The sequence below is a fragment of the Solanum dulcamara genome, chromosome 5, assembly GCF_947179165.1.
Source record: "Solanum dulcamara chromosome 5, daSolDulc1.2, whole genome shotgun sequence".
NCBI lineage: Eukaryota > Viridiplantae > Streptophyta > Magnoliopsida > Solanales > Solanaceae > Solanum > Solanum dulcamara.
Window position 1 is genome coordinate 78,082,849 of NC_077241.1, and position 22,372 is coordinate 78,105,220.

The window sequence follows — 22,372 nt, forward strand, 5'->3', positions numbered from 1 at the left end:
TTTGCCATTTAGAGCTAATAAGTGATTTATATATAGCCTTATTGTAACATAAATAACTCACATATACCATTTTTCTCTAAAGAAAGTAAAAAAATTAATTTTAAATTAATTTTTTAAAATTTTTTCACATAGGAGTATATATGATCTTTCTCACACATAATTTTATTTGTTAACTTTTTTTAAAGAATGATATTTCAGGTCTAAATATAAAATTTAGTATATATGAGGTCCTTTTCCCATTTATTTATATTAGACTAGAGGGAGTACGTGAAGAATAGTGAGAGTTGAATGTTGTATCTTTAACAAATAAAAGAAAGGGACAAGAGTAGTTGGAACCTAGGACACACAATCATGTTCCCTAAATTTTTGCCCTTTCCACTAATTTGACCTAACGCACATCACTACCTTCGACTTTTTTGCCACTTTACCTAATATATTTTCTTATTAATATGCCATAATGACATTATACATAATTTTGGCCTTAAAATTATTTTGGGAAAACCATAAAAAATGGTCCCTTATCTCTAGTAGTAAGTTCAAAATAGTCACTTAAATATCACCATAGCAATTTTAAGTGTGTAGTACAACTTCTTGAACAATTTCTATTATTTTTTTTTATCTATTTATTTGTGTCTTTAAGTGTAGCTTTTGCTATAGTGATTTCTATGGTTCAAGTAAATTTCTAGTATTTTTGGTTAAACCTTTTTCTTCACATTCCGGGTTTAAATTAACAATCAAAGTTAAATATTTAACGGAGACTAAAAATATTCACTTTTTGCAAATTTAAAGGACCAAAAGTGCTCATTTTTACCAAACTTAAAAGGCCAAAACAGCTCAAGTGATACTTAAGGCACTATATTGAACATACTACCAAAGATGAGAAACCATTTTTGTCATTTTCTCAAAACTATTTTAGTCAACAAAATAATCACCACACACACTTTTACTAGATCCAAGTATGAATAGTAGATGTCAATGGCACTTCTTCCACTGCCTTTGACAATTGGCATATTTTTCAAAGCAACACCATACTTTCTTCTTGACAAAATTAATACATATTGTACCAAACTTAATAGACAATAATCAAAAGACCATTATTTCAAACTAGAGCCAAAAGTGTCCACACAACATCATTTGGTTTCTGAATAATGAATTCAAGATTTTCACTTTTCTTGATGGAGACACAAATCTTCAATATTTCAAATAAAAAAAACCAAATCATTGATGCTACTTGTAGCTGAGGAGCAAGAACTGTCTTTGACAAATGTTGTCCAAAGGACTAAGGTCTAACATTGCGAAGTCCAAACATATTTGACACAAAACACAATAATAATATAAAAGTACACTTGTAGAAAAGGTACCGCTAAGATATAGCAATGTTTAATCATAAAATAAAATTGATATTATAGTATACTAGCTTCTAGTTCACCTTTTGTACATTGAAGATCTCTTATATGGAAAATATTAATGAAGACTATGGAGGTAGCACTAGTACATGGAAGCTCCTTGTAGAATAATTTAATCTTTTCCAAATTGCAAGTGTTTCCTAATCAAATAGAGTCTCCATTTCAACATAGACATTAGCATCATCTTGCCTTACTTTATATCGTCAGTACAACACAAGAGAGCCTTCTATTTTTAGCATTGTCTTAGGCATGCTTTATGCTAAAAAAAGTACCTTGTTCCCTAAGCATTTCTTGAAGAATTTAAACAGATCATGAATATAAAATACCTTTGAATCTTCAAGAGAATTTGTCGTCTTCCACGCCGAAGATGCAAATCAAACTTAACAAAAAAAGGAAAGAGGGAACCACTAGGAAGGAAGAAGAATAAGACCTCCAAGTTAAATTGCAGAAAATTGAACTCAGAAGACTTTTGGAACCAAGAAAGATCAAAGTTCTGAAAAAACTATGCTACATTAATCATCGGACAAGGATATCTAGTGTATACATAGGATATTTTACATTAACTTGGTCGTTTTCCCTAAATATAGTGGCCATAAGTGAAAGAAACTTGGATGGATCCAACAAAATTTTTCATAAGTTCAACAAATGAAGAAATACATTCGGGAATCAATTGAGGGGCTGATACAAGGAGAGAAGACGGAAGGAGAAGAAAGGCTCGAGTTATTCATCATCATACTTCACTGAGCTCACCTTCCTTACATGCACCTACATCCACCACCATGCTTTTTCCATTTGATCTTAAGACTCTGCAACAATTCCGCCTTGGAGACTGCCAAATATCAAAATACACCGGTCAATTATATGTAGAGAACAATTGGCTACTTAATAAAAGAAATTAACTACAATTTTTTTCCCAAATGAAAGTGTCTTAGCATGCTCCGATTCTGTTGTTTAGGTAGCTATCAAGATTATGTAAATCTTTTTTTCTTCTTTGTTTTGGTAATGTATAAGTTCAAATCGACCCTTAACAGGATTCACGTTTTCCTATCTCATATCATTCTAAGAACAGGTATGCCCAGCCAAGAACACAATTGAAAGACACTGCAGTTGCGAACATCTTCGATGTTTATGAAGCAAAAATAAGCTAATTAACAAAAGGAACTTACCCGATCCCACAGATGTGGGTCAGGCTTCTTATAAACCTGAACGTGATCAACATCAGCAGGGTCTGACGTCTTCCACTTGCATGCTGGATGAGGAACTCGATGACGAGTATACTGGCTCACTGTTTGGTTGCTGGAAGGATCCATCTTGGCACTTGATAAATAAAACACAAAAGGTTTTTGACATGGATTCCTTGCAACAGGCCTCGTGTTAAAAGCATATGCAGTGTAATCTGCTCTTTTATACCAATTTAGGAAAGTTCTTGATGGCATTTCTATTTCACGGGGGGACAACACTCCACGGAATATTTGAACTGCAAATCCCCATGACACTGATATGGTCCAACTGTTAGCTTTGTCATAGCAAATCGATTGTTGCATAAGCCCAGCCGAGTCAAGCTTCAGTGGAACTGTAAGACGCCGTAAAGCTTGCACTCGAGTCACATTGGGAAAGATTGGCTCCACCACATCAAGATGGTGCAATGTTACCAATGGCGATATTGGATGTGATGCTAGCAGACCAAATAAGTTTCCGTACACATCGTACTGCATCCCATCACCAAGAAGTCATAATCAGATAGGCCTTTATTAAAATGATTAACAATGTATAAAATACAGGGTGAAATTACTTTTTCACCAGCATTTTCTGTTATGCAGTAAAAACAATAGATCGCTATAAATTCGTGGTTGCAGAAGCCAGAGACCGATAAACAAAAACACAGATTATAAGGTCTTTTTTGCTTACAAAGACAAACATAGATGAACCATTTAGGACATTCTATGCAGAATCCGGCAATTGGCTTAATCTTTCGCTACACACTTAATTAAAAAAAAAAAAAGTAAAATCCATCATTTACCAATTACCAGCAACAACTACTTCATTCCACATTCCACCCCAAATTATCCCAGACCTCATCACTAAAATAAATATTTTCTCATGGACAACTCAACAGGATGTTAAAAAGAGTAAGAAGGAAGAAAAACAATACAAACAAACATATTTTTCGAAGCAGATTTAGTTCAATCTTCGTATTAAGAGGAGTCTTTTTTCCCTGTTCTTTCACATAAAAAGAAGTCGTCTTAAATTAGTATATAAGTCTCCATGCTTCTACTATCACTCTTGCTTTCTTCTCCTGTGAGTTTGGCACACATGTGCCAACTGATTCTTTGACTTGTCACAGAATTTACAAAGTCACCAGACTCCTCTTGTGACTTACAAGTAAGCAGATACACATGTGATGTGTTTAAAGACTCATTAAGAGAACCCCACTACCAATTGTGAAAATGCAGTGAAAAGTACTCAACAATGCTTACCAAATTTACAAAACCAACATGTGAGATCCTGAGATGTTGTCAGATATGAGCATAGAGAACATTACATTGTAAAAATGGAAAAACAAATCATACAAATACATAATATATGAACAAACACTCAAACTTGGCTCAACAAGTAAACACTTCAACTTTGATTATGCATATCTAGACACCTCAACTCATCTCCACTCTGTCAGTTGAAAGCTCCTAACTTACAAAATGATCCTCTAGACACCTCCAAAATTTAAGTCCCACATCAACATCAGGTGTCTACTAGACACAATGGGGATGAGTTGGAGCATTTAGTCCTATGTTGAAATCAAGTTTAGGTGTCTAGATATGCACTCTCAAAGTTGGACTGCTTACTTGTTTTAAGAGTTTGCTTATGTATTATACCTAAAAATACATATATTCAAGATTCACCCCTGAAGAAACATCAAAAGAACATAAAGCAACTAAACAAACCCAAAAAAGGACTAAACTAACCTGGTGAAAACCAAGTTCTTTGGTTAATGGAACACCAAGTTCAGCCATACAAGCCTGCATTCTATCATCAGAACCATAAAGACCAGGGTACCTTTGAATACATTTATCTTGCATTTTCTCAAGTGCCTTGGCTAAAGGATAACTAATAGCAAATCCACCACCCCCATACGCCATACTATAAGAAAAATAAATATTCTGCAAATGGCTTTCACTTAAACTCCCAATATAATAATACTGATTATGATCATATTTGTTCAAAATCCTCACTAAATTATCAGTAACAAACACTGTATCATCATCGCCCATTACAAACCACCTCACATTCTCCATCCCCAACCTTATTGTCTCCGATACAATCCTCGATATCCGTATCGCAGACCGATGACCCTGCCGGTTTCTGTAAGCAAACCGGGAAGTGTCACCGGAGATTCTCAGCTCCGGCAGAGATTCCCCGTCACCTTTAGACGTTTTCACCGGTTTATCTAACCAAACAATCCCTCTCATTTCTTCCTCCGGTTTCCACCATAGCTTTATATATTCCTTCCGTTTCTCCCATAGCTTTGCAGAAGCAGCAATGCCGAAAACTATATGCTCCAACCCGGTTCTCTCTTCCAGTTCTTCGTTAACTATCACCGGCCGGATCGATTTAGTGGAATTGATTTCCGATGAGTGAATAAACAAACTATTATGAGCGAAAACGACGTCGTTGCAGGATTTAGTGGAAACGAGCTTCAGCGTGTAAACAACATAAGTGGCGAAAACAAAAAGGATAAACCATACCATGAGCTTCGGCAAAGCTCGATTTAGTGAACCGGCAATTGAAAATGGTGACCCAGAAGCACTTCTCATCTGATCCCAGATGATTTTTTCTGAATCTTTTTCTTTCTGGGTCACTTTCATCGTCATTAAAACCCCTCAACCCAAAAAAAAAAAACAGAAGCTTCACAAAAATGTTTCAAGAACCCATTTGGGTAAGCTAAATTTTGGATTTTTTACAGAATATTGAAAAGGTGAGTGATGGATCTGGTGAAAAAGAGAAAAGGGTGTTTGAATATGTAGAAGAAATTTGAGAATCAATGACGAAAATAAAGAGATTAAGGCTGAAAAAAAACGTAAGGGATTTCAGAAAGAGAAAGAAAAGGGGATAACATGCATTGGGGAATTGCTGCTATCAAGAAAAAGAAGAAGAAAAACCGCAACTCTTGTGATTTCTCTCAGCAAAAGATCAGAGGGAGAGAAGGAGAAGAGAGTCCTTTTTTAGTTTAAGGTGTCATCTTTTTTACTAGCTAGACATAAGATTAGTGGTGACAAATCATATCGTAATATCATACTTCGGTTAGAATTATGCAATAACATATGTAATTGATACACAAAAAATAACATGTAATAATATAATTGAAGAATAATATATTAAGAAAACATTAATAATAATATTAATAAAGAGAAATTTGATAACTCTATACTATTAAGAATTTGTTTGAATTGGTTTATAAATTGTTTATAAGATGTTTTCAGTTTTTTTGAATGTTTGGATGAAGAACTTAAAATCATTTTAATAAAAACTACATATAAGAGTATTTTTTAATAAATAATTATCGATTTTAGTGATATTTTTTATTTATTACTATTTATAACAGTACATAATAATATTATGATAAATCTGCACTATGTATTAAAAGTGAATTATACATATAATATAAATGTATTATAAATGTTTTAAAAATATATAAAAATCGATACAGTATATTATAATTATATTAAAGTGTGTGATAAATGTATTACCTATCAATAAAAATGTATTGTAGATGTTTTATAAGTTGCTTAAAATAAGTTAAGTCAAACAGATACTTATTAGATCATATCCTTAATAAATTATAAATATATCGTATTATATTTTGTCTAATTACTTCTTCTCAATAGTGTTTCAATTTTTCTCTACCCCTCCTACAATTCACCATACTTCTTGTTATTATTTTTGTCCTGTAAAATTTGTATCGTTTTTCATTTTTTGTGTCGTTATGCTATATATATATTATTTTTCTCTTTTACTTGGAGCTATGACTTTTGAGTCAAGGGTATTTCAAAAACAGACTCTCTATTTTCATGAAATAGTGATAAAGTCTTACCCAGACCCCACTTGTGTTGTTGTTATTGTTGATTATTTACTTTATTTATGTGTTATTATTTTATAATTAAAAATTTTATAATCTTCAAAAATAATTATTACTACAAATGAAATCAAAAAAAATAATTAATTTATTTTAAACTTAAAAATAATAATAATTTAAAGATAATTATTTTTAAAAAATAGTCCACAAAAGATAATTTAGGACGTAAGAGAGAAACTTTTATATTTGAATTGAACTATACGAAAAGTTCTACTAATAGCAATTTCACAGTACATCAACTATGATTTCAATTCTAAATTGTTTAGGAGACTTTACTAAATTAAATAAATTCTCTAAATTTTATCTTTTTCTCATGCATGTAATTAGTTTAATCTCAACTTTATTGTTATTTGTGTCGATAATTTTGATTTCATCATTTTTTTTCTTCTGACTAGATCTCTTTTCATTTTAAGAAAACTTTGGATCCTCTCAAAAAAAAAATTGTTATCTCATATTATAAACTCTTTTAACACGATGTTTTATTCAAATAATTATATTCTCATTTCCTTTCAATACTAAATTAGTATAACTTACTAACATAACCAATTAACGGCGTTTTTCTAAATTAATCCCAACAGTTTTGATTAACATTATGTGATATGTGAACAAATTATTCAATTGTAAAAGATAGCACCTACTCTTTTTCGTACTATATTTTTTAAGCATTTTTTTTACTACACAATTCACCACCTCAATTTTCTGCAAAATACATAAAAATAAAAATGGAACTATAGATTAATTATACCTGAGTATTTTTTTGTCGGGTCGGGTCGGTATCCATTAACATTCTCTCTCACGCAGTGAGTGGTGTACTTTATGTGAGCAGAAAGAGAGAGTTTCAACACTCTTTTTGGTATTTTTCACCTTCGGTATTCAAATTGAAACCCAATTTAATTTAAAATTTATACATTGTAGGATTCATTAGTCATTACTATAGTAAACGCTCTCGAAAAAATTTTACAAAAATATTTTAAGATTTCGAATTCAAATTTTTTAATTAAGAACGAATGAATCTTAATTATCTCACTACAATTCTTATTATATCAGTGAGTCTCAACACTATATTGCTTTAGATATGTGACACGTGTATCGTCCGAATATTATAAACAGAGGGAAAAAAACACGTGGCAGTATGTCAGTATTGGCTGATGGGATCGGTGGGATATGATCCCATGTGAACCTACTTAAATCTATGTACCTGCGACCTGTCAAATGTCGGTGAATTTTATTTATTTATTTATTTAGATAGAAATCTTGTGGAAAATAAGGTAATTTCCAGCTTAAATATTCCTTTAGAAAAAAAATTAAAATGATAAAAGATTTACAAAGTAAAAAGCGGCTAATTGCGTTTGATTATACATTTTATGAAAAATATTTGACGGATTTTGGTCTGAACAATTAATTAACGTTTTGCCTTGCAAAACAAAAGGGATGACATAATTAATTTAGAGAGCTTTGGGTTTGGCAAATAAATTAATATATCTACTCTTTAAGTCTTTAATTAATATGCCAACTATATATAACGCCCCATAGTTATTACTCCTCCATTAATTTTCTTCCACTTAATTAAGAAGTGTTAGCCATACATTTACTCGTTAATTGTAATTATAAACATAACTAACACAATTCTAAATTATTTTTTTGTTGGACTTATAATAGTATGTTTCAATAATTATATATTTTTTGATGATGAAAATTCAACCGACCATTGTCGTATATAATTATGTTACTGGTCAATATTAGGGGTAGAGTTAAAGGGGCGAAAAATGATTCATTTAAACCTCTTTAGTCAACAACAACAACAACTCAGTGGAATTCCATAACGTGGGGTCTGGAGAGGATAAATTGTACTGCTCCTATCAAAGTAGGACGACTGTTTTCGAGAGACCCTCGGCTCAATAAAGCATAAAAAGACGTTAGATAAGGCTAAGAAGTTAAGAGGTCAATAAGTTCAAAGCGATATGATAAGGCAAATAACGGGAGCGCTACAAATAAAATAGAGTAATCAAAGTACGAAAACTACGGAAAGTATTGAAAGTAATAGATAATAGCAGACATCAGAAAACAAGAAATTATAGTTTGCTAAAGCGTCTACTAATACGATAGAATACCGTGGCTATGTACTAGCCTTCTATTCTAATGTGTTAAATATAACTTTATATTATTTCAAATTGTTTAAATATACTCCTGATTATATTTTCGGTTTAAATATATTCTTCTCATTATACTTTCGATTTAGATATATCTTTCTCATTATACTTTACATTAATTTACCTTTATTTTTAACCAAATAACACGTGGCGAGCTTAGAAATAAATCAGTCATCCCTAATTTTAAATATTCGATTTACTTTGCAAACCCTTACACTCAAACATAATATCAGACCACCATGTTATCATAGTGCAACCGTGAGTTTCCTCAGCTCATTTCTTAGTTTCCTCGATGTTTCATCTTTTAAAATGGGTTTGTGATAAATGTTTGATAAATCTATGAAAAGATGTTTGAAAGGATAGCACTACTTAGCAGGAAAAATGTTAATTATTATTGCATTGTTTTTAGCTATATAGAAGTTGGCCATAAGGCAGTACTATTTATTTGTTCATTGTGATTATACATTTTCTCTTGATGCTTTTGTCATCGTTTTGAAATTCAAATTCTTTTAACTCTTTTAGCATTATACGTTTAAATTTTATTTTAGGCTTTTTCTAATAATTATAATAAAATCAAATTATTTTTATGATGAAGCAACCACTGCAGTTAGCTGAATAAGGATTGGGGGATTGATTATATGGAAAAAGAACTCAAAGCACAGGAAATGAGTCAGAAATGGATTAAATGCATTGAGATATTTGTTTCTAAGTTCATCACGTACTCTTCAGTTAAAAATAAGAATAAACTGGTGTAAAAATACAATGGAAAGAGTATATTTGAATCAAAAATATAATGAAAAGAGTATATTTAAACTAAAAATTTAATAAAAAATATATTTAAACTATATTCAATAATACAAAGATATATTTGACATTTTGCCGTTTAATATTTGTAATATAAGGAAAAGTAACTAAAAAATGAAATGTGGATAGATAAAATTATTCAAAAAGCACACATTATATTGACAATATATTCAAAAAATAATACTCCCTCAAATAATATTCTCATCATTAATTATAATCATTTTCGTATTATATTTTTTAAAATATCATATTCAAAATATGATATGATAAAATTGTTCTTCTATTTATAATTTATTAAAAAATGTATAAAATTAAAAGTGAACAAATATGGCTGGAGAGTAGAAAATAATACGCATAAACCAAAATTTAGGTTGCTGGTGAGGTTTCATTTTAAGTGTTGTCTCTATCAACTCTGCTACTTTCCTGTTTTTTCTGGTCCACCACATAAAAAGATAAAAAGGGAAAGTTTCACATTTGTTCACCTTTAAGTAGAAAATAGATGGAAATAAATAAGTTAGAGAGATTGGAAAATGTATATTGCCATCTATTTAATATAGAGATTTTTAATCTAAACATAACTGTGCAAAAGTTAAGATGTAATTTTAATACTACGTATATTCATATACGTTTTGAAACTTCAAATTTCTAGAATTCAACACCTATAAGGTAATTTGTTAATTTAAAATTAAAATACATATCATAAAAGAATGTGATACACTTCATGATATAGTTCAAAGATAAATTCATTGAATCATTTGCTAAAAGAATAAAAGTAATTAATTACATCTTGAAGTAAACAACTATGTATTTCAATTACTATTTGGGTACAAGATTTGTGCAATAGCAAACCGTTATACCCTTTTGATTATCAAAGAAAATTATCATATTTATGTCGTTATTTCTTTATGGAGGACATAGATAATTACACTCAACAGGATAATTTTTTTAAAAAAAGGATTAACCAACTACTTTTGTCTTTTTTCATTATTATTTTATTTATTTATTTCAATGATTATTTTTTTTTATTTCTATGATGTGAGGTTGACTAATTCAGATTTGTACCGTGTAGGGTCCCATTTGGGCGGAACATTCCCTATCAAAAAAAATTCATACCCAAAATTCAAATCTAAATCTCTGATTAAGAAAAGAACAGTCTCATCCGGTGCATTATATCCGTTAGTGGTCACAATGATTATCAACACTAAATTTGATACGTATCAATAGAGGGTCAAATGGGTGGATTGTTCCCAACACTCTTTAAAACCAAAAAAGTGTTTGAAAGACTTATTCATAGTGACTTCAAACTGTTCAAAATTGGGCTTTTGGGCTATGCAGAGATGTGCTCTTAATTGTAAAAAAACCCGCTTGTTTAATGCAACTTTGAGCCCAAATTCTTTTGGATCAACTTACCATCCTTAAACTTTTGGGATAAAATACACAATTTGGATTCTTTAAACAAACTATTTACCACCCTATACTCCACCCCTAAATAATTTATTTATGTACTCGTTCAACCCAAACTAATTACCTCTTGTACCGCCTTTAGTTTAGGCTCAATTCGCATTCATGATACCATCATAGTATATATATATATATATATATATATATATATATATATATATATATATTATAATGATATCATTCAATATTTGTGATGGTATCATGTCAGTATATGATATATACTTGAAGGACTGCTCATTAGTGAATGATATCATGCTATTATATGATGGTATCATTGATATTCACATACTGTGATGATATCATACATGATTTGAGGAGTATTACTGATTATATGAAATAATCTGTAATGATACCATGTTAGTATATGATGGTATTATGGATATGTTGTTGAAAGATTGAAATAGACATCAATGATATCATAACAATATATAGATATACTGTGGTGGTATCATTACGGGTTGAAGCAAATCTCAATGATACCATGTCAGTATATTGATACTGTGATGATATCTTGATTGCGAGTCGCATACTTTGAGAGATATGAATTATAAAAGGATATTTATCTATAATTATTTTATTTTTATGGAGCATGAGATTAGTTTTCCTTAAACTTTTTCCTTTTAGTCATTTTGTATTTAAAAAAACTTAGACATAATTAATATTAGTTATATGAGCATCCAATATACATATTGCCAAATGTTACGTGCTCAATGTTGTACTTACTTTTTCGCAAAAGTATTTATTTGCAATATAACATAGAACTTAGTATATAGACAACTCTTTAAATTTGTCAGCAAATATTATTCAGATATTTGAACTATTACTTGTTTCAATTAAATACATAAACATGAGATAAGAGCTCATATTAGATATTTTTAATTTAAATTTTAAAAATTATTTCTGTGCATAATCTCAAAATACTCATTACTTAGACAAGTTAATCATTTAGAATGCATCATCTTACTTAATTATACACGTATATCATCCTCAATTGGAATACGCCTAAGATTTTACAACTTATTAAAACTGATCCGTACAATAAAAAAAAATTAACACACTTTAAATGATTAACTTATATATGTCATGAACAATTAACCCCCCCCCCCCCCAACAAAATTCAAAATTTTAAATAGAAAATATTTAATAAATACACATTATCAAATGTTTAATGACACAAACAATAATTCGTGCGACTAAATAAAATACCAAATATGTGACTTGCCTGAAATTTTAGTTTGACCCGTTTGAACGTGACCCTGCAACTCAAAACCTCAGTCCGGGTTTTTAATTACGGGGTTTTAGGGTCACTACAAAATCTCTATTGAATTTCTTATTCTTCTTCTACAATTGCTTCGCTGCCTTCAATTTTTCCTCCATTTTGATCCACCCTTTATCCTCTATGTTCGTTTAGTGCCCTAATCTTGTTCTACAAGTCCATTAAAACCTTGCTTTCCAAGATGCAGCATGCCAGGAGAACCGGGTTTTCATTGAAGACGAGGTGGGTGTTGTCGAATGTTGTAAAATCATGCAACAAGTTTGATTCTTTCTTGGAATATGTGCCATCAAGAAGCTTATCTGATATGGGTATCGGTCGTTTTTCGTCTATGGCTGCTGAAAGTGCTGCTTTCAATGTTTCTGCTGAAAGGGTATGTGAAGAAATTCCCATTGTTGTACTTAGTTTTTTTCTATTGTTGTTGCTTCTAGAATGGATATGTATGAATCTATTGGGGCTTTGAATACAGTTTAGTACTTATTAGATGTTGCATTTTGAACTTTCTCTTTGAGAATCTATGCTGTGCTTGATGATTTTGATCAAATGGTAAGGGTTACTTTCTCTCAGCTGTTGAATTTATAGTGACTAGAACGATTTATCAAAAAAGAAAGTTTGGTAACTTTTTCTCATATGAGCAGGGGTTGTTTGGTAGAGTATATAAGAATAGTACTGGATAGGATGTATTGATAATGTTGGGATTAGTTATGCTGGGATTGTTTCTTATTCATGTATTAATAGCCCTTGGCAGTACTATGTGTTAGTTATACATGTATAAGAATAGTACTGGATTGGGTGTATTAGAAATATTGTGATTAGTCATCACTGAATAGAAGTTCGGGGGCTACTAATTCCTATTTTTAATTCAAATTTTTCTTTTTGCTCAACATTTATATCTCGAAAAAGTAGAAAATTATATTCCATATGCACTTTTTAAGAGGTTTTAGTTAGGCTCAGAGAGTTATTTACTGGTCGAGAGGGAAAATTTTTTGTTGGCCTTGTACAGTTTCCAGAAGTACTTTATCAAACCGCTGGAATTGAATGCTCAGAAAACAATTCCTTATAACCGATGATACCAAATTATGGCTTTTGAGTGTGGTTAGGCATGATTCATGAAACTAGTTAAGATGATAAAGTGGGGAAGGGGATTAGGAAGGGTCTGCTTTGGCATTATTGCATGAGAATAGAGTATTCTGAAATTCAAATGCTGATGTACTTTAGCTTCATGCTGTAAGCTAGATGATATGTATGATGAAAACTCTTATAGAATTCATTAGTATGTTGCATTGTTGAATGTTGTATTTTAGAATGATGTACCCTCCAGCACCGTCTTAGTTTTGGCTGGTCTACTAATTAATAAAAGCATTTATTCTATGGGAAAAATGCACATAAAAATATGATTGACTTTTAAGATCTTAGTTTTAAACAATTGCTTAATTATGTGAAAAAGCTCTTTCTTGTTTGAATCAGTATATATGAGATTTTACTGATGCATCAAAGTCTGGACTGTAAAAATTCCCTCCTTTACACAAAGAAATCCTCCTGTATGCACCTGATGGAGTGTAGCATTCTATTTTCATCATTTACAAACTGTAGTCTGCGCCAGAGAGCTCAAGTACTAACACAAAAGTATTTTTAGTTGTGTGGGAGACTGGGAGCTGTATTTCTGCCTTCAAAGCGCCTCTGGCACCTTTCCTCCAGAGTATCCAATAATGCAAGCTGGCTCTATCACTGCATCCTATTTTTAAGAATTACAATGGTGTATGGCTATCTTGCGCAAACCTTGACTATTCCACTCTTTTTATTAATCTTCTGTAAGTCTGTAATGATTGGGTGCTATTTGTGGACCCCCTTTAAATCAGGGAAACCCAAGCAAGCTTATGATGAAATGTTAATGCCTTATTCCATCATATATTTTCACCGTGGGTTGAAAATTATGCGCACGGATCTTTTACAATATCAATACCTTTGACATGCTTTAAGTTCATGACCTGAAACTGCTGATCAAATCTTTTTCCAGTTCTCATGTTTCAATATGCGGTTGGGTATGTTCTTCTTCTGTTCTTTCTCTGATTATAATGTACTTGCAGGAACTGGTAAGATCAGATTGTGCAAGGAGATCCGTATGTGGTTCTTATCCTGCTGCGAAGGTGAGTTGAAATGTTTTGCTACTTTGATGATCCTAAAGCTTTGTTGGCTGCCTATTGATAGCTTTTGCCCCCCCAAAATTCTGTTGTTATGCAGGTTATCGCTGAACCTGCTGGTTAGTAGATGCTACATTCATGATTGAAGATTTGCAAACTGTAAAAGAACAATTTGGATTTCTGCAAGTGTTAGATATCCAAAGAATTTAAATTTAGGATTATTTCATTTATCTTCATAAAGTGGATCTTGAGTCTGCTTTAACATTCATCCATTAAGTGGTTTTTGTTCTTCACGTGTGTCCACTCAAAAGGATCCTTTGAGCATTTTGTAGTCATGAGAAAGTATATGTTTTTGCGAATTTCATTTCTTGAGAACTTTAAGATGACGATTTTTCAAACATGTATCTATAGAGAACGGTTTTGTTTTCCTTAAGAAAAAGGAGGTGCCTTGCTTGACTCTACATGTTGTGGACTTACTATCTACTTATGTGGGAGTAAAGGGACAAAGGTTTAATAGAATGTTCTGCATCTATGTTGCATGGGTCATTATGTTACATGGCTATGCCTTGTAGTTGTGGGATTCTTGCAAGAAATGGTCAATACTTTGGCGTACAGATGTTAATTTCATGTTGAGACTTTTGTTATATTATCATGGCTGTGCCCGGCAGTTGTGGCACTCATGTTCGAAAGGATCAATACTTTAAATTACGTCCCTTACGCTTTCAGTGGGATCATTTCCTGTTGAGATCCTTAGAAAAATACATGTGCATTCATGCATTTGCTTCTAATTGTAAATCTTTTGTCTCACCATGTAATTCCCGTGTCCAATCCATTTCACAATCGTGTGTCCATGTGACATCAATTTTAATATTTCTGTAGGAACATATTCTATGTTAAGAAAAGTACTCAGACGTAGATCTTGCAGGAATTCCTGTTCTGTACAGAAATCGAAGGAGCACACAATGCTTAATGACCTTCAGATCACCGTTTCAGCTTGTCAATACTGCTGGCATAAATCCTCAATTGTCTTGCTTTGCTAGATCATTTGCATCAAAAGCTTCTGGATCGAGACAAAAGCAATCAGAGGTTATCTCTCTCTCTAAATCATGCATTTATGTCTTTCCTTTTTCTTTTAGATTGTAAAAGGAGAACTTAGTTGAAGGGAAAACAAGACTAAAATGTTATAAGGACCACACAGCAAATAATGTGGAGTATTAAGTTTCGCCACAATGTTATAATATATTGGGTATTTGAACGACCAAAATTTAGGTCCAAACTACTTATAAAAAGGCAATCTTGAGTTAGTAACCTTTTGTTTTACCTTCCAATAGCAATATTTGTTAATAAATGCATCTCAACTTAAGAAACATGTGATTCCAATTATCAAGGTATTTTACTATTTTAAGCTTGTCAATTCCAACATGTGAAACATTTATTACTTTAGTTAAGTGGATTGACATATGAACTAAAGAAGCCTACCCTCAGTGAAATGTTTATAAGTTGGTGGTGAACTCGAACTCATTCCCATTCCACAAATCAATTCTAAGATAACATGTCTTTAAAAGACAAAAATGGACTAACAAGAGGATATGCTGTTCTACCACAGCCTCTTACTTTGTTGCAGGTCTCTCAGTTCTACACTCCCTAAAAACCATTTCTCTCGATGCACAAAAAAGCAAGAAAGAATGTTTCCCTCCAGACCAAGTCAACTGATGTATATTGGTCCTGAAATGTTGTTATATTTCTTTACCATAAGCACTTTTTCAGTAATTAGTCTCAAAGGAGCTGCATGTTGTACTAGTTTACCTTACCTTATCCTGTGCCTGGTTGCTAGAAGCTCATTCAATGAGAAAGAGTCACTATAGTTTCCCCCCAAAATTTCAAAAAATCTCATGTGAAGCTCATTTAATGAGGAGAAAGTTACAATAGCTTTCCTCCTAAATTCTGATATTCTCCACAATTTATGCAAATTGCAGTAGGAGATGCTTAGAGTTCCATCATATGCTTCACACCCACGTCAAGCATTAGGACATGAGGCTTGTTGGTGTATGTACCTGAAATAAGCCATTCCTATTATGTTTTTTAAATTTTATAGACCGAAGAGTCGAAGACTATGTAAAAGGCTTACTTTCTAGGGAAATATAACTTTCGAAATAAGTGAAGTCAAAGGGAAAGGAGTGAAATTTTTAACGTGCACAAAGGAAAGGAGAATAACCTTCTTGAGCAGACACCTCCTGAGTTTTGGATCACAAAGTGTTACTAGACCTAATGAACACAACGAACCTCTGTAAAGCAACTGTTATTCTCTGTTAGGTTCAGTGCCAAGTCTGTTAAGTTCAGGTCATTTGTCCTTCAGATCTCCAAACTGTATGATGTTTACAGAAGTAACACTGGCAAATCATTGATTTTATCGCTGTCAAACTAAGTTTTTGCACAGCTGGCTTGTTGGTCTTTTCTATTTCTCAATGTTGAAGATTTATGCCTTATTGAATGCAGCTCTCTCTCTCTCTCTCTCTCTCAGAGCTGATCCCTTAAGCGGCCGTTTAGTTGGATGGATTAGCGAAATAATCTCATCATAAAATTTATCCTATGTTTGGTTTAGAGAGATTAAAAAGATATTTTCTGCATAACTTATGCATTGTTTGGTTGGTCGTATATGAAAATAATGTATATATAATTGTGTAGCGTTTGGTTGATTGTGTTAAATGAAACCTGCATTAAGTTATGTGGGAATTTATACATTATTTATGTGGGACAGAATGTGAAATAAGAATACGTGTAATGTTTATAGGGGGATTAACGTATTTAAAGATTTTATGTTAGGTAGAAATTTTAATTATGGGACTAGTAATCCCGGGATTGTTTATACCACAATCGTGATATTATTTTTATACCGTACTCCATGTGGGATAATCCCGGGGTTGAGAAACAAAATGACACATTTGCCCTTACCAAAAGTTCTTCCTCCAGAGACTTTTAAGCAAGCCAAGGTTAAAGTTGGAAATGAAAGTTTATCCATGTTATCTAGTTTAAACCGAGAACATGTTTAATATTGTACTATGTATATCCCATTTTTGTCCAATGAACTAAACATCTACCACTAAAAGTATATTTACTAAATAGTCCCGTCATTATTTAGTGCCTAGATTATAATCCTCTCATAATAATCTCCGTATAATTTGAAACCAAACGACGTGAGATAGGGGATAACAATCTCGGGATAAAATACGAGATTATTTTTATCCCGCATTTGGTTGAGCTTTTGACTCCGGGATTAACAATCTCCGGACTACTTATACCCCCATTATGGTATTATTCTTATACCACACTCAATGTGGGATAACAATCTCAGGATAAAACACCAAAATGACAAAGATGTCCTTCTCCAAAGCTCTTCACTGAAAGCCCTTTAAAAAAAGATAAGGTTAAAGTTGGAAATTATAATATTCCCAATTTATCTCATGTAAAACCAAACACATATTATACCTTAATGTATTGATGTGCTATCCCGATACAACATCGGACAGGTGTTTTTCCGAAACATGATTCCAGTAGAGTAGTTCAAGAGGAGAAGAAGCATGATACTGAACCACATATGACTATCGTATGTAGTTCCACCATTTTGGTATATTATTGGGGAAAATTATCCCAGAATTGTGTAAAACTTGGAGATTATCATTCTCACACTTAAATGTATAGCTCCCGATATAACAATGAATGCATTTCTCAAATCAATGACAACGAATGTGTTTGTTTCTTGTCCTACTTGTACAGGCTCGAAAGGATGTATCTACTGTTGAGGATCCTTTTGATGCTCCTACCTACAATATCCCAGAGAAGCCTGTGACTTTTACTGAGGGAGCTTCCTATAGTCTTATCATTCTTGCGGGACTTGCAGTTGCTGCTGCTGCTGCATATGGAGTTTTTAAGGAACTCATATTTCAGCCAAAAGAGTAAGGGTTGCATTTACACTCTAAATAGGTTGACAGAGAACTTGAGTTCTTGTTTTCAATCTAGTTTAAAGTAATTTTGTGTTGTAGGTACAAAATTTTCAACAAAGGTCTCAAGAGGGTTCAAAATGATGGTCAAGTATGTTTGTTGTCTCTATTGTCCTTACCATGAAATGTAGCCTATAATTTTTGAGATTGAGTTGTAGACAGAATACTGCGAGGCTGCACTGAAAGATCTTATTTTCTAAGTACCATCTGGGGCAGTATTTTCTGGCTTGTCGAATCATATGAGTAGATAAAGTTCATACATCATGGCACTAAGTATGGCCAATCGGTTTCTTATGTATTTTGATTCTGGTTGTACTTGAACTGATCAGTTACATGTTTTTGCTATTTCTTCACTCCAGGTTAAGGCAAGAATCGGATCTCCTGTAACAGGCTATGGATCAGAAAGTAGAAATCGTGCTGCACGCCAACGCATCCCTAACAGGATATGGACTGACGAAGACGGAGTTGAGCATGTTGAGGTGACTATTTTTTCTTGTGATCCCTATCTTTTGATACTCTGTGGCTGATGTTACTTGTAATTTCTCCAATATATATTTAGGTTGGAAATCATATATGATTAAAAACTGAATGCAGGTCAATTTTTATATTCGCGGACCACATGGAGCTGGCAAGGTTTATACAGAGATGTTTCAAGACAAGGTGGATAAGCAGTGGAAATTCACATATTTGATCGTTGAGATCAAATCACCTTCCCCAACTCAACTGATGCTCGAGTCATATGTTCCTGCGTGAATATCAACATAAGCAAATTATGTGTTCTGTCCTGCTGCTATAATAGTGTGGATGCAGTCGATATGCTCTGAACTTTTTCCCAACTCGTGTGAGAGCTCTCCAGATGACAGTTCTGATGATTTCAAGTTCTTTTGGTTGAGCCATTGACTCTGATAGCAGTAAGCATTGCTGAGATAGTATTAGAAAGTTTACTTTTTGTGGTTCATAAAAATAGTTGCAAGAAAAGCTGTTAAATTCTTTCAAAGGGAAGACTTTCCTTGCAGTTCAAATCAAAGTTGTTAAACAAAATTGATTCAATTATGTTTCAATGAATAACATGAACTTTATCCCGAATGTGGGACTTTTAGCGCGAATTTGAACTTAGTCAAGCTCCAATAGGAGGATCGGAGACCGTATGGAAAAATCAGAAAAATAAAATAAATGAATAACAAGAAAGAAGAATGAAGTGACTGCAGCTCTAATTATCTGCCACTTTCATCTATAATCAACTCAACCCAAATAAAGACCAACAAATTGTTTCTACCACAGAGATATTTCTATATACTACTACTATTAGCATTCCTAATCAGAAATTCATTTCAATTCTCTGATAAATTACAAGACATAAAAAAGAAAAAAACTAAGAAATTAAACAAATACCATAATTGGTCATTTTCAAGATTTCTATTTTTCCAATCACAAATTGTTAGCTATTCCTCATAGAATGGTGATGTGAAGAGGCTTTTGACAAGCACTGCAATGATGGAATGGAAAGCATTTGCTGCAATTCTTGATTTTATCTGACCCCTTCTTGGTAAAGGCCTTGTAGAAGCTCTAGCAATATTGTGATTCATGATTTAGTGGTGAGTGTAATTAAAATTGATTTATGCAAGTTCTCAATAGGGACAAAATTGTTATGAGAGATTGGACTTGCTTTTGATTGAATGAGTTGGGTTCTTTATATAGAGGGCAGACTAGGAAAGAGAGTTTTATCCGGGAGAGGTTTATTGTCAAATGGTTTCAGATGGGCAGATTCGGAATTAAAACCCGAAAGATTCAATATTTAGAATTTACATCCATTCATATACGATACTCTTGAAATGACATAATACACAAATAAACATTTAAACTTGACTTCAATTTAACAAGCAAATACTTCAACATTTAAAATTTATGTGCCACATCAACGTTGGATGTTTACGAGATACATTGAGGACGAGATAAGATGTGTACTTTCAAAGTTAAAGTGTCCACTTACCAGTTAAGATCAAATTTAACTGTCCATCTATGTATTATATCTTTTAAAATTATGGTTTCTGAATATAATATTTGTTAAGGTTTTGATAGTTTCTGAAAACACTATTTTAATGCACCATACTGAAAATACTAAATTCAATTGAATTAACCAAATAAAAGTATATTTAGAGGCAGATTTTGAATTTAATATTTATAAATTTTAAATCCTAATCCTTTGAATTACAACATTCTAAATTAATATTCTATAATATAAAAATAAGTTTTTGTCGACAAATATAAATTTAATAAAATTACTAAATTCTATTAAATCTGCAACTCTACTTTCTTGCTGACTGCACCCCCATCAGTTTTGGACTATAGGGTAAGGGGGTTGGGCGGCATGCCAGCAGGATTGTCTGGCCATACAAGATTCTTTTTTCCCCAACTTGTGACATATAGAAATCGTCAAATTATTTATTCATTTTGACGTAATAGCTTACTCCACTTTAACAAACTTATTTATACGACGGCTATTTATAGTATACATTCTGACTTCTGAGTATCAAGTTTCCATTATGCTACGTTTTTAACATAAAGTATGAAATTGAAATACAAATCAATCGGTAAGGATTTGCTGGTTTTTATTTTTATGAGAATACTCTTTTGAGTTTTGACAGCTAGCTTATTCAATGTAATAACAAGAATCGTCTCAAAATAATTATTACTTTAAAAAATTCATGATTACCGTTGACTATTATTTCAAAAAAAAATCTAATAAATAAAAATAAATTAGTAAACTATATTTTATATTTATAATTTTTTAAATAAATATGAAAGAGCTAAAACGACAGTGTGAGAATTGAAATTGAAACAACATATTCATAATTTTATGCTGCTGCACATGGTCAATAAGGTTGTCGCCTATTACCAAACAAAAAAAATGGTAAAATACTCATTCACAGAAAAAAATAAAAATCAAACAGTTTCCTATGCCCATGTAATAACAAGTGGTACTAAGTACTAACCTTTTATTTTACATTATATTAGTGGATAGACTTAGGCCGTTTGACCATTCAATATAAAATTATAATATAAAATTATGAGATGAAATTAAAATTTTATTTGAATATATGATTTAAACTTTTTATGTTGTATGTTTTTTCATAAACATAAAAACTTCATAATTATAAAAATATCAAAATTATCCCAATTGTTTATACAATCTTACAAAATAAATAAAAGTTTATAAAGTCACATTATACATTATCACAAAGTTATTCTAAAAAAATATAACATTTATTGATCAAACCTTAATTAATTCAATAAAAATATAAAATTGAACATAAGTTGCATTGTTCAAGTTGTTACTTGTTAGTAGCTAAGAAAATTATTTTTGTAATTAATGTTATAGACCATAGTGATTAATCTTCTCCACTCAATATAATGATGAAATTTTTTTAATTATTAAACATTGATTTGAATGAAATAGTAATAATTTGATCAAAAATAATAAATTTGATGAATATAAATGGTAAACTAAGAATTGATTTGAAGTAAAAATAATTTTTATATTGAAGAGAATAATCATTATATGAGATATAAACGATTTTAAAAGTAATTATATGAATTATAAATTTTATTTACATATGAAACAAATGGCTAGTAGATAGAGATATTATAAATTAAATATGAGTTATTTTTATAAAACATAAACTTGTGGGTCAATTTTTATATTTGAAAAATCCCATATCATGATTTTAAATTTCCAAATCATGATTTTTGATCTCATGATATGAAATTATGAGATTAAATCAACGTAAATCCTAATTTCATCTCATGGCCAAACACCTACTTATTATCCCAATACTGCACTTAACCCAATTATTTAATTTTCATTCCCAAAATGCAGTGCCAAGTGGTCAGCAATTCTTTATAAAAACAAAGACCATCTTTTATGATTTTGATTGAAGTATTCTTATCCATATATACCAACCCTGGAAGGCTAAAACCAAAAACCAGCCTCATGTTTCACAGTTTCTC

The 22,372-nt window shown here is 31.7% G+C and overlaps 2 protein-coding genes across 2 annotated transcripts; one reads left to right on the forward strand and one right to left on the reverse strand.

The window, feature by feature from the left end:
- Positions 1 to 1,379: 1,379 nt before the first annotated feature.
- LOC129890087 (uncharacterized) lies at positions 1,380 to 5,671 on the reverse strand. The gene is made up of 3 exons (XM_055965618.1): positions 4,370 to 5,671; positions 2,573 to 3,115; positions 1,380 to 2,235 (listed from the first exon to the last, which is right to left on the reverse strand). The coding sequence occupies exons 1-3, from the start codon at positions 5,273 to 5,275 to the stop codon at positions 2,137 to 2,139; spliced, it is 1,548 nt and encodes a 515-aa protein (XP_055821593.1). The 5' UTR covers positions 5,276 to 5,671; the 3' UTR covers positions 1,380 to 2,136.
- Positions 5,672 to 12,169: 6,498 nt separating this feature from the next.
- On the forward strand, positions 12,170 to 19,450 carry LOC129890088 (probable mitochondrial import inner membrane translocase subunit TIM21). The gene is made up of 8 exons (XM_055965619.1): positions 12,170 to 12,598; positions 14,313 to 14,372; positions 14,467 to 14,485; positions 15,292 to 15,452; positions 18,141 to 18,319; positions 18,407 to 18,455; positions 18,724 to 18,843; positions 18,959 to 19,450. The coding sequence occupies exons 1-8, from the start codon at positions 12,410 to 12,412 to the stop codon at positions 19,115 to 19,117; spliced, it is 936 nt and encodes a 311-aa protein (XP_055821594.1). The 5' UTR covers positions 12,170 to 12,409; the 3' UTR covers positions 19,118 to 19,450.
- The last annotated feature ends 2,922 nt before the right edge of the window (positions 19,451 to 22,372 follow it).